This window comes from Scheffersomyces stipitis, chromosome 7 (assembly GCF_000209165.1).
Source record: "Scheffersomyces stipitis CBS 6054 chromosome 7, complete sequence".
In the NCBI taxonomy this organism is placed as follows: domain Eukaryota; kingdom Fungi; phylum Ascomycota; class Pichiomycetes; order Serinales; family Debaryomycetaceae; genus Scheffersomyces; species Scheffersomyces stipitis.
The window spans coordinates 505866-518522 of record NC_009047.1 but is presented as its reverse complement, the minus strand read 5'-3'; the positions used below and the strand labels follow the sequence as shown (position 1 = coordinate 518522).

At 41.5% G+C, this 12657-nt stretch overlaps 4 protein-coding genes across 4 annotated transcripts; 1 reads left to right on the top strand and 3 right to left on the bottom strand. All coding sequences in view use genetic code 12, as the record gives it.

Annotated features, from left to right (window-relative positions):
* Positions 1-200: 200 nt before the first annotated feature.
* On the top strand, positions 201-2748 carry AFG2 (AAA+-type ATPase). Its single transcript, XM_001386258.1, has one exon. It carries the CDS (start codon positions 218-220, stop codon positions 2582-2584), a length of 2367 nt encoding a protein of 788 aa, XP_001386295.2. The 5' UTR covers positions 201-217; the 3' UTR covers positions 2585-2748.
* Positions 2749-2871: 123 nt separating this feature from the next.
* On the bottom strand, positions 2872-3994 carry PEX19 (40 kDa farnesylated protein associated with peroxisomes; the record flags this gene model as incomplete). Its single annotated transcript, XM_001386081.1, has 2 exons — positions 3660-3994; positions 2872-3635 (listed from the first exon to the last, which is right to left on the bottom strand). Exons 1-2 carry the CDS (start codon positions 3889-3891, stop codon positions 2872-2874), a joined length of 996 nt encoding a protein of 331 aa, XP_001386118.1. The 5' UTR covers positions 3892-3994.
* Positions 3995-4706: 712 nt separating this feature from the next.
* PICST_36975 (predicted protein) lies at positions 4707-6632 on the bottom strand (the record flags this gene model as incomplete). Its single annotated transcript, XM_001386080.1, has 2 exons — positions 4707-6378; positions 6523-6632. The coding sequence occupies 2 exons, from the start codon at positions 6630-6632 to the stop codon at positions 4707-4709; spliced, it is 1782 nt and encodes a 593-aa protein (XP_001386117.2).
* A 656-nt stretch (positions 6633-7288) lies between these two features.
* On the bottom strand, positions 7289-7957 carry RPS20 (40S ribosomal protein S20). The gene has a single exon (XM_001386079.1). It carries the CDS (start codon positions 7935-7937, stop codon positions 7578-7580), a length of 360 nt encoding a protein of 119 aa, XP_001386116.1. The 5' UTR covers positions 7938-7957; the 3' UTR covers positions 7289-7577.
* Positions 7958-12657: the final 4700 nt, after the last annotated feature.

The following is a 12657-nucleotide window of genomic DNA, read 5'->3' as shown; positions in this document are numbered from 1 at the left end:
GAAGAATAATGCTTCCAGAATAGACCATGTGATTGGAATATAATTTGCATCTCTTTTAGAATAGATTTTTACTCGAGGAAATCTCCATATAAGATCATAAAGCTAAGGACTGTATATATCACTTTAGCTCTTCTCATAAGTAGAGTTGTAGTTTAATATGTTGAAGTAGCTCTACATTCTTCACTGCCTATTGTTTAAAGTATTCTCGTGCTATACCATGTCGTCAAAGCAGCTGTCAAAGAAAAAACTGGCTGGAACTCCGACACAGCCAACTCCTTCCAAAAAGGTCAAAATTCCCAAACAGTTTATAGTGCGACCTAACTCTAACAGTTCCACGAAATCATTATCGAGAGCATACTTGAATTCTGAGATTTTCCAAGCGTTAGAGTTTACCAATGGGACTCTTTTGTTTGTTTCCCGAGCAGATAGTGGTGCCCCGGGAGTTTTGGTATCAGTTTACTATGACGATACTATCCTAGACAAGAATATCATTACTGTTTCTAGTAACATGAGAAACTTGGGAGGGTTGCTCTTGGGAGACCGTGTGCAATTCTCGAGATATTTGCAGCAACCGGAGTATGCTAAATCGGTTTCGCTAGCCATAGAAGGGTTCAACGAAGATCTGTTTTCTGACGAAACGATAAATTATATTCGCAAAACTCTTGACGAGACTGGAATCATCTTTCCAGGATTGAAGATATCCATCAGCCTACCACAAGAAGGTTCCGAAGAAAAGACAACACAATTGCTGATTGTAGATATCAACAGAGGTGAAGATTTGGAAAAGGCTCTTCTGAAGTTGCAAATTTCTGCAGATGATATAGATGATGAAAATGATGATGATTGCTTCTCTCAGGTAGGAACTGTTTCGCCAGCATTTTTGTTTCAAAGAAGCAAAACTAGTGTTATTAAAAGTGTAGAAGACCAGCCTTCACGTTCCAAATATCCTAATTTGCCGGTACAGATTGGCTATGCCAACATTGGTGGTCTTTCGAAACAAGTTGCTTTATTGCAGTCTACCGTAGAATTGCCGTTGAACAATCCTACACTTTTTTCAGACTTTGGCATCTCTCCTCCTCGTGGTATACTTTTGCACGGGCCACCGGGGACAGGTAAGACCATGCTCTTGAGATGTGTTGCCAGCGAAACCAATGCCCACATTCTTACAATCAATGGACCCTCAATAGTGTCCAAGTATCTTGGAGAAACCGAAAATGCCATCAGAGACATCTTTATAGAAGCCCGTAAGTACCAACCGTCGATTATCTTTATGGATGAAATAGACTCATTGGTGCCCAGTAGAAACTCAGATGATAGTGGTGAAACGGAGTCTAGAGTTGTTGCTACTCTATTGACGATGATGGACGGGATGGGCGATTCAGGTCGAATTGTAGTTGTGGCCGCGACTAATCGTCCCAATTCCATCGATGCCGCCTTGCGAAGACCTGGAAGATTTGATCAAGAAGTAGAAATCGGCATTCCGGATGTGGATGCAAGGACGGACATCTTGCTCAAGCAGTTTGCCAAGATGAATGCTTCCAAATGTGATTTATCAGAAGACGATATCACCTTGGTAGCTTCTAAGACTCATGGTTATGTAGGGGCTGATCTTACTGCGTTATGCAGAGAAGCCGTCATGAAGGCTATTGGCCGTGGATTGAAGGCTGGAATCGCGCAGACTCAACTCAAGGTCAATTTGCAAGACTTGACAGAAGCTTTGCCAGAAATTAGGCCTTCAGCCATGAGAGAAATCTTCTTAGAAATGCCCAAAGTATTCTGGTCCGACATTGGGGGTCAACATGAGTTGAAACAGAAGCTCATGGAAGTAGTGCAACTTCCACTAGAGGCTGCAGACAGTTTCAAAGCTCTTGGAGTGCTGGCTCCAAAAGGAGTTTTGCTCTACGGACCCCCTGGCTGTTCCAAGACGCTAACTGCTAAAGCTCTCGCAACCGAGTCAGGCTTGAACTTCTTGGCTGTAAAGGGTCCCGAGATCTTCAATAAGTATGTTGGAGAATCGGAACGGGCCATCCGGGAAATCTTCAGAAAAGCTAGAGCAGCCGCTCCGTCAATCATTTTCTTTGACGAAATAGATGCCATTTCTGGAGATCGTGAGTCGGCTTCAACTTCTGCTTCACAGCATGTCTTAACTTCGTTGTTGAACGAAATAGACGGTGTAGAAGAGTTGAAAGGGGTCGTCATTGTAGCTGCTACCAATAAACCAACAGAAATTGATCCAGCATTGTTGAGACCCGGTAGACTAGACCGTCACATATATGTGGCTCCTCCCGACTACGAGGCCCGTCTTCAGATCTTGAAGAATGGGTCTAAGAAGTTCAACATCGTTCCCGAGGATGTTGACTTGCTGGAGCTTGCTCTACTCACTGACGGATGCTCTGGTGCAGAAGTAGCTCTTGTATGCCAAGAAGCTGGTCTTGCGGCTGTAATGGAGAGCAGAAATGCCAGCACAGTCCAAAAGAAACATTTCGAACATGCTTTGAAGGGCATTTCCAAGGGTATCACTCTGGATATGATTCGTTACTACGAGGAATTCGCCAATAGGGGAGGCTTGAATGTGAAGACATAAAATACTACAAATCAGACTACTCAGAGTAACGCTTTTGAATACTATTACATCAATTTCATTATCAGCGTACTTTCCAGCATACTACTGCATTATTTGAACTTTATATTAGCATTGAATCACAATTATAACCTTAACATTTACATCGGAATACAGAATTATCATAGTAATAAAAGTGTAGCTCTAAATTACATCATATCAGCATACAGTCATTGGAACTACCATTAATTTACCATTTGTTAAAAAGTATGTAACAAGGTACTAATAAATATTGGAGAAGATATAAAATTCTATTGCTGTTTACATCCGTCTTCCAACTGCTTCTCCAAGTCCTTTGGCAAGTCCTTGTCGTTGAAGTCAAGACCATCTCCTCCCAAACCTCCATCCAAGCCTGGGATACCACCTTCACCCACCAATTCGACTGGGGGCTGGCCGAACTCTTGCAACGATTCCAACAACGAGTTGACTTTCTCTCTCTTGTCTTTTTGGTCGTCGGAATACCCTGGAGCATCAAAGACAGCCAATATCTCACCTGTGATATCGTACTGGCTGGAGTACTTAGCGTACTGGACTTCGTTTATCACACCCTTGTTCTCCTTCAAATAGCCTGGAAGCTTTGTATTGAGGTCTTTTATAGGTTCATATAACACCTCCTTGGACGACAACTGTTCCAACATATCAGACAACAACTTGGACATATCCATATCGCCAGCTCCACCGGCTCCTCCAAAGCCAGCCAACAATTCTGATAACATATCTTCCGGATTAGCAGCAGAAGGATCGTTTTTGATCTTTTCATCAACTGTTTCACCCGATTTTTTTAATCTCTCCATGGTTTCCTTCATCACATACTCGAAGTTGTACGGCTTCTTTTCCTCAGCCTCGATATCAGCTCTGTGGTTGACTTCAAACTGCTTCACCAAGTCTTCGAACTGGTCTTTCGTCTCAGGGTCTTCAATGTTCAAGTCTTTAATCAAGCCCTCGATATTGAGCTTGAACTCGTCATTCAATGGAGCATCAGCAGTTTTCTTTCCGGCAGTATCGGCACCTCCAGCTCCTGAGCCAGTCTCTTTTTCACCTCCTGCAAGGGCAGAGCCAGGAGGCTTGTTCAACACGTCGTCTGCAAAATCGTCCAAGAGATCGTCTAAGTCATCCAAGTCATCGTCAGCAGCAGCAACATTGGATCCAGCTTTTTGCTCAGTTTTGGCGTCGCCGACTGGCACTGTCTTCTCCTCTACAGAATCTGGGGTAGGATTTTCAGCTGGGAGAGGAGCCTGTGATTCTGGCACTGTTGTCTTTTCGCTCGACATTGTGATTTATAAATAAAGAGTCGTCTATAACTACAATGGTGATGTTGTTAGGTGCTACTAATAAAGCAACAGGTTGAGCTCGAAGAAAGAACACGTATTCTCAAGTGAAAGAAGAGAGTAGTTGTGATATCTGATGGATTTTTCACTCTTATTCTCGACATTATCGTGTGGGGTGAGGGGTACATGTGCAGGATACAATAGGAAGTAAGTATCTTAGCGTTGCATTCGTATAGAAAGTGAAGTAGGGACAGATAAAGAGAATTGGCGAGATTCCGAAGTATGGCAATTTCACTGGGAAATTCAACTAATACTTCATTTGTCTTCGCATTCAACTCTTTAGTATTCGTGTTGGTGCTTTCGAATCGGCTCACACTCATCGGTTGCAAAATTGCACTGCTTTTCCTTTTTTTCCATTCACCACGAAGAAAAAACAGGTTTCGAGCTACAAAATCTCAATATTTGCACTGAATAGTAATGTCTAAATATCTTTTAAGGCATTCCAACCTTTCCGACAATTCTGGTGTTGATCCTGAAGTCGCTACTGTTGCCTATAACACGCACATGCCGAGGCTCACTATGGTTCTTGCATACAGATGGCTAACTTACTATTCCATGTATAAAGATACACCACGTCGAAAAAGCTAATACTACTAAAACCAAGTATACACAATTATGATATTTATACTTTAGTATTAAGTAAATGAGAACAATAGAAAGCTAAAAACAAGAAATAGAATTTACATCTTCTGCTGAATAATTGAAATATATGCAATATGCCATATATAAACTGTAGTAATACTATATAATGCAGCAATCTACAACTTGGGCTTGGACGAATCGATACCACCAGCGGTGGCATTGGCATTGATCTCTAACTTGCCAGCCTCGTTCTCGCCATGGACATCTTCGCCAAAGAAAACGACTGTCACCGTCAAATCATCTCTATAACGTCTAGATACTGGGTTTGGAATGGATATGAGCATGGTGGTCTGTTCCTTCGAGCCTCCATTTGATAGGGCGTTCCTGATCAAATGCGTAGAAACGTTTCTGTCTTCCAAAAGAAAAGCTCCGTTGGATCCTTTAGTCTTGCGAATCGGCTTCTTCAGCGATTTGTCATTAGTCACGTCTGAAACTTCAGGCAACTTATTCTCATTAGAGCCAAAAACGTTCCAGAACGACTTCTGTGGCTTAATCACCTTCTCCTTTTCCATCCATTTCACTACAAGGCCCACAATCTCTTCGTTGGTCAACATTTCGTAGAGTCCATCAGAAGCCATGACAAGAAAGTCGTTGTTCTCGGGATTGATCTTGGTGGTGGTTATCACCGGCTCAGCCGTAACATACGGTGGTGATTGCAAGTGATTAGGCAATCTTTTGCCAAAAAACTGCTTGTAGATCCTTTCTTGTATGGATGCTGGAAGTTTGTAGCGACAATCTCCAAAAGCACGCGTGGGCTCCAACGATCCTAAAACCCTACCATTACGAATTACTTTGGACTCATCAGGATGCTCACTAATGATACGGGCTACTTCTGTGGGATTAGAACCTGTCTGGTCGATACTCAATTGACGAACAGTCCATTGGTTGTCCTTAAAGGAACCCAATATGGCTCTGGAATCGCCTGTTACTGCTACTTTCAACGTCTTGGAGTTGGTGTCGTAGAAAGAAAGCAAAGCACACGAGCCCAGCAAGGCCGGCATCAACAACTCGGCCGCTTTTGCTTTATTGTTGTCATTCAACAACTTCTCGATGTTCTTATTGACCAACTCGTGGTCCAACTTCAAAAAACCATTCTTGATGGCCTGGTCTATAGTAGCGCTGTTTGGCACATAGCGTAAGTTTTCTTCAGTGCTGGCTGTCTTGAAGATAGTACCCAATTCGTGGATTATATAGCCGATCAACTGGTCGCGGAGTTTGCTACTGGTTGTCCAGCCGCCATGACCGTCAAAGACTCCAAAGAACATCCAGTCTGTTGAGGTCTTAATGTTATTCTCTTGTAGAATTGGAACTTGCACAATCTCTTCAGCACGGTCATCTTCAATTGGCGAATTTGACGGCAATTGGCAAATATCGTATCGTGTGACTCCTCTTCCTCTATGGACGAAGTAGGACTCTTCAAACTGTCTCAATTTAGCCGAAACCTGCTCTTCGTTGAGGAGAAAGACACCTTCTTTGTGTTGTTGTTGGCTGATACTGTTTTTCTGGTGCATGGACGACGTCGACGTAGAGAAGTACTTTTTACCATCATTTGCAGCAGCTGTCAACAAACGAGGATTGCCGTTATTGTTGCCATTATGAGAAGGTAACGTATCCAAGTTGTAGTAGTTAGACAGAGAGAAGGTGATGTACGAGCCTACGATGATGACGCCGGAAACAAGAGCAACACTACCGTTACGTCCCTTGAACGAGGTGTAATTGGAGCTATTGTTGCGATTTTTATTGCTATTATTGGAATTGTTACGATTATTGGTAGAGCTATTCGAAATGCTGTTGTTGTGATTGGTGGAGTTACTTGTAGAGTTAGATACGCGATTGTAGTTTTCAGGTTCTTTGCCGTTTTCAATTGCAAATATATCATATTCGGTGTTTGACGTCTTTGATGTGATATATCGACTTTGACTGATTGTGGACTTCAAGAGCTTGGTGGACACAGTCTTCGAGAGCAACCGCTTGTTGAAACTGTGGAGCTGTCTGCTGGACACATAGAGAAGCCGAGGTCTCGCTGCTAGAACAAACACCATGATGAACGTGTATCAGGTGTGGCACAAAATAAAAGAATGATGAGACAATTTAGAGACAACGGTTATGAAAGAAGACTCAAGAAGAAAGAAGAATAGATAACATTAATGCTAGTTACGGCTTCGCATTCGTATTCTGGAGAAATGAAATGAGCCTGTAGAAAAGAAACGCTCGTTATCACGTGCAGAGATAAGGTTGGAAGGAAGATAGAGAGGAGATAGAGAGGTTATAATATATACATAAGTGTAGTAAGTGGCGAGAAGAGGAGAGAAGAGGTCAAAAAAGACATACTGTTGGTGCTTTGGTGTTACATGGACATGATTAGTGTGTGAGTGGTGGTGAAACATTTTTCGTCTAAGTCTGATCTCCTTGCTCATATTCTTTACCTTTCTATACCCTGGAATATTCAGACAACTCTATGTTTAATACTCCGAACGACAATAAAATCTATGCCTATTTATATATGTGATAATTCAAATTGATATCTTGGACAGAAATCTTTTGTATCGCAGAATAATTTCGATACTATACTACTTTTATCATCCACTTTTTGCACCCAATAGTAGGTTTTCAGCCGTCTTTCTCAGTATTACCTCCTAGACCCCTTCCTTATACTTCACACTGTTCTACATCTATGTTACATTTCTACACTTTCTTTGGCAACCGACAAATGTATTAAAATATATAAACCAACAGCATGCGAGCACAGCGAGCTACGATTTATCATACCAAATCCTGATAGCAACACCACAACGTCTGTGTGCTAACTAAAACACACGGCACGCCTAGAGCACTTGGATACGATGTCTCCTGAATTCTTTATGGTACAGATAAAATAATTAATAAACAACCTCATCTCACTTCTTCACATTACTCCCATCGCAGCACTCTGTAACTCAACACACCCGTTGTTGATTCATTTTTACGAATTTCTACATCACTACCATTTAGGCAGCAATGGTGACTTCGACATCCACACCTGGTTCGATGGTGATTTGAGTGATCTTCTTGACAGTGGCAGCTGGGGCTTGCAAGTCAATGACTCTCTTGTGGATTCTCATTTCGTAAGTGTCCCAAGTCTTGGAACCTTCACCGTTAGGGGTCTTTCTGGTGGTAATCTTCAAGACCTTGGTTGGCATTCTAACAGGACCCTTCTTGACAATGTCGTTTTGGACAGCGTTTCTGATGATGTTAGCAGAAACGTTTTCCAATTGCTTGACCTTGGTAGAAGTCAAGGTGATTCTAATCTTGTGAATAGCTTGTTCTTGTTCTTGTTCGACCTTTTCCTTGTTGATTGGAGCAGACATGTTGACGGTATTTGTTGATTCGACGTTGATAGAGAAAAAGATCGAAGTGCTACAAAGAAGATTGACTTTACAGTTGAAAAATTGCCTGGTCCACACAGCATGGTTACGAAAAAATTTCACGTCACGTGAGACATTTTGCACCTACCTGAATTATGGTGTAGTTCAATGATAGGGCTGCAGCCCTTGAAATTTCTATCTGCACGTGATTAAGATTCTTACTTGCGATTCTAACCATACTCGGTTCTATAGTCTACAGTCTACGATTACATTCTGTTTTCCTATGCTTCGTCAATTAGTGCTATACAAAGATATGCCTATCAAGTCTAGTTTATGTTAGTAATTTGTTCTCCAAATTCAATACTTCTCAGCATTGTTGTCTCAGTTAACAATTATTAGGTTTTCTCCATAGATTTGTTTTTGGATTGTCAGAGAGATTCCCAATTGAAAGTTCATCATCGTGATAACAACACCGTTGTGGCTATAATGATACTTACGAATTTGCAGCCAATTGCACGAAGTCTGCTCAGGTCAAGGTTGAAAAGAATGAAGAGTTAAAATCTCATCCATCGCATTTTTGTATCTGTTGAAGTAGAAAAGTTGAAGTGTGCATACAACATATGATTTTCCGGGTAGTCATTGGAGCCAACGTATGTCATAGGTAAGTTAAAAAGTCTGAACAACACGATCTTGGACAGTTGGGATTAAGTACAGCACAACGGATGAAAGATGGACCATTCTCAACAAATATCAGAGTTCAGGTAGCAAAGTAGCTGCATGCTCACTTTTCTAAGAAAGCAACTAAATTGAGGACTTGGCCCTACAACTTCTGGAAGTCAGAATCACAATACTACCGGATGCAGTTGTAACCAAGAATTCGTTCTCGGTGACATCCAAAGGGTTAGGTTTGGTACCCCCTCTGAAACGAAATCACTTATCCCACGGACCAAAGTGGCATTGTGAAAATTGCACAAGCAAAACCACACTGTAGGCAACATACAAGCGGCTCGTTCCAGGTTTTAGTAGTAGAGCCACTTGGTGGTAAGTGATTGATCGGCTACTTTCGGTCAGTTTGATAAGCTGCCAAGCCAATCGGAACGTGAAAACTGTCATAGGCTTGATAACCTTGGGAGAGAGCCATTTACAAAATATGCGCTATGCAAAGATCAACCCTTCCTGTGCATTGCGTCAAGAATCCTGGCAGTAAACTGGAGGTTTACAAGCGCATTAAAAGCACCGAGGCTCTTTGATACTGCTAACACAAAGCGGGAAAAACTCTAATTTTTGCAGTTTGCCTTCTGCAGTTCGCACCTCCCGAAAACGGGAATCTAGAATTAAATTCCAACAGCAAAGGAGAAGTTCTTTGGCTCCTTATTGACAACAACAATGATGATTTCTACAACCCACATAAACGCATGTGCTCAATTTCTATATGGCTCAGCGATTTCTGGTGGCAATTGCTTCTTCTTCCGTCCTATTTTGGTGATTGACCACTCTATTGTGTAATTGATGCAGGAAAAGCAGGTTAGAGAGCGATTGGCTTGCCCCAACTTCACACGTAACTTTCGCTTTAACGAAATTGTGTGAGGACATAATATGACAAATGAATGTCGAAGTACATTGGGAGACTCAGATATCACCAGAAGAAACGCCAGCTATTCAGTAGTACAATTTTTCTATGTCCAATTGCAACAGGTGCTTCGAAATTACACTCGTTGATTGACATTTAGGTTGCTTACACTTCTCCACACCGGACCAACATGCCGCTCCTCCTGTGACTAGAAAATTGGCATCCCTTCCAGTGTACACTAACAAAATAAATGTTGAACGATAATCTGAAACTTGATAGACGGCAGAATTCGAAACACAATATACGGCATATAACGAAATTTATCAATTGCCCGATATGAGTAAAACGCGCTCAGTTCAAAGTCGCGAAATCTTGCATTCAAAAACTATAAAAAGGGGGGAATTTGCCTCTGTTCAAAAAAAAACACATTCGGAAGCAACAACATACATCAAAGAAATGAGTATTTTAAAAGGACTTTCACAAGCAAGTAATGCATTTGTTCCTCAACAGGTCAATGGCACTTCAACCATAATCTCAGAGGTGGCAACCTGCTATACCATCAAGGGAATTTCGCGTATTGCGCAAACGGACTTTATTCAAAAGTTCACCTGGGTAGGAAATGTGAAGCTGGTTCTTGTCAGTCCCGAGACAAGTCTTGCTGGTCTTCCAAAGAAGTTTCTTACCTCTGCGGGGCAAATTGAAATAGACAGCGTCATCGATGAGTTGAAGAAGACTAGTGGGTTGAACTCCGCCGCAATTATGACACACATTAATGCTCTTGTTGGTTATAGATGGAGAGACAACCATGTGGGGCTTCTCTTCAACTTGATCAGACTTTATGTAATACTTGATCTCAATGAGAGAGGCGAGTTGAATACTGGTCAGTTTCCAATTTTTGACGAGGAAGGTGTATTCATTGACTTGTCGTTTGACGCGCAGAAGGACTCAGGTCCCTCTGACTATTTTTTTCCAGGTGGAAGGGAATATTTGAACTATCCAGTTTATCAACATGTTGATAGTTATTTGCCAGAGGCGGAGGATGCCCATATTGACCTCCGAGGCTTTGACGAACGCGAGGCCATTTTAATATTGTTAATGCTTGGCAAATGGGAGTCGCAGACAAATTTTAAAGTGGACTTTGATAGTGAAAAACTTTGTGATAGAGTTTACTACAGATTCGACCATGAAATCTCAACCATTGATAACTGGTTTGACGAGAAATCAGAAATTAAACTTCCAAGTTCCACTGAGGTGCTAGAAGTTTTGAGAAGGTATGTTGTTTCTAACAACCTTTACAATCAGGTGTTCACTGCTTTGAACATTGCATCTCAACTATTGGTGACTGCAGTACCAGATAGTGCCGAAGGCATGGTCTGGTTGAAGCAGGTTGTTGAAATTGCCTTGCCCAAGTTCACCTCGGTTAGGGGTAGATATCCCTTTTTTGTCTTATCAGATCCTGGGTTGCTAGACGCGGATGCTGTCAATGAGTGGGCATCATTCATCGAGAATCCTTTCCTTCTATTCACAAGGGCTCTTGCCTTGGCAGAAGCAGTTAACATAGGACTTGGTATCAGGGAAAGTCGTGTGAAACGCATAGTTGGTTCTATCAATTTTGACGAGAGGTATTTCCTCCAACCAGAGACAATGTTTGCTGCTGCTGTTTCATTAGCCACTGGATTTGATATTCCGCTTAACGGGATGAGTGGAGTATATGTGTACTATCCCAATGTGAGCAGAGCAGGAAAGGAGCTATCTGTAGAAGCAGAAGCTATTACCCCACAGGACGGTCTTATCATGAGAGAACAGGATATCGTCAGTGTAGGAGTTCCTTCAGTCGCCTCTCCTTTTCTTATTTATCCACTTGATGCTTTAAATGAAGAAAGTCCATTTTCTGGTAGCTTTAGTATTCCTAAGCCTAAGAGATTGACTAGAACTGGTGCTATTTATTCATTTTTGGACGCATGGAAAGTTTCATGGGCTGCCCATGTTGCTGGCTATAAGGTTTTTATCAACGTAATTGGTTCCGGAGTGAGATACACTCAATACGGTAAATTTACTTCTTCACATTGGTTGCCAATGTTGACAAATGGTTTGGATGATAATTTAGAAGGTATAATAATTGTTGATATGGTCAAAGGCTCAAGCAGCCAAGTTGGTTTACCTAACTTCCTTCTTCATGAATCAGACCCTGAAACTGTTGTTTCAGTTGATGTTCAGAATCATTCTGTCTTAGATTCGGATGGTAACAAATTAAGACAAAGTGTTCATTCCAGTACTAGAAGTATTTCGAAACTGGCTTTCAATACCCATTCGAGGAATAATGGCACGTACTGGAGTCTGATGAGAAGAACTGAAGCAAGTGTAATTTTGGTTGATAAAACCATACCATCTGTAATTCCAGCGGGAGTAAAAGGAGGTGCAGTTGAAATTGATTACTCTGACAATCAATAGCGGTGTTAATTTAGATCGACTAGTTGTATATTTTATTGTTTTGAAAGCTATATGATTTAAGTAATGGCTACTACTGTAAGTGAAAAACAACCTGAGCTTTATACCGGAAGCGGAAAAGTGGGGGAGCAGCCTGAGTTGACGATCAGTCTGTCGAGTGTGTCTCTTGTTTAGTATTGTAGACCTAGAGTATATAGTACATGCTCTCAATGGCTTTACTCGTAAGAGCTGTCGCCTGCCAGTAAAGTTAAAAGTTGATGATTGTGGCATGTTTGTTGGAATCTCTTTGCGAACTCGAACGAATGAATCCACCAATTATAAGACTTACCAATTCTGTTAGACTAAGTATAAACCGAGTAAATCGGGCAGTATTGGCGATGTATAAATTAGTTCCACTAGCCCAGATAGCAAAAGGTAGAGTTTACCGAATATAATGAAGTGATATATGGGAACTCACGAGGTGACTTCGTTAAGATCAAGAGCATAAGCTGGAACAGGCATATCTGAGAATGTTGAGGTTTTCGAAATATATCCAAACGCAATCAAACCTTTAGAGCACATTCCTCTACACCAATTAAGCCTATTTACGACATCAGATTTTGCCACAACTGACGGCATAATTAACATTGGTTGGATTTGTATAAAAGGTACCAATCATTTCATGTTGGGAAGCAAAAGATTGTTTGAGAGCTTCCTTATCCTCAC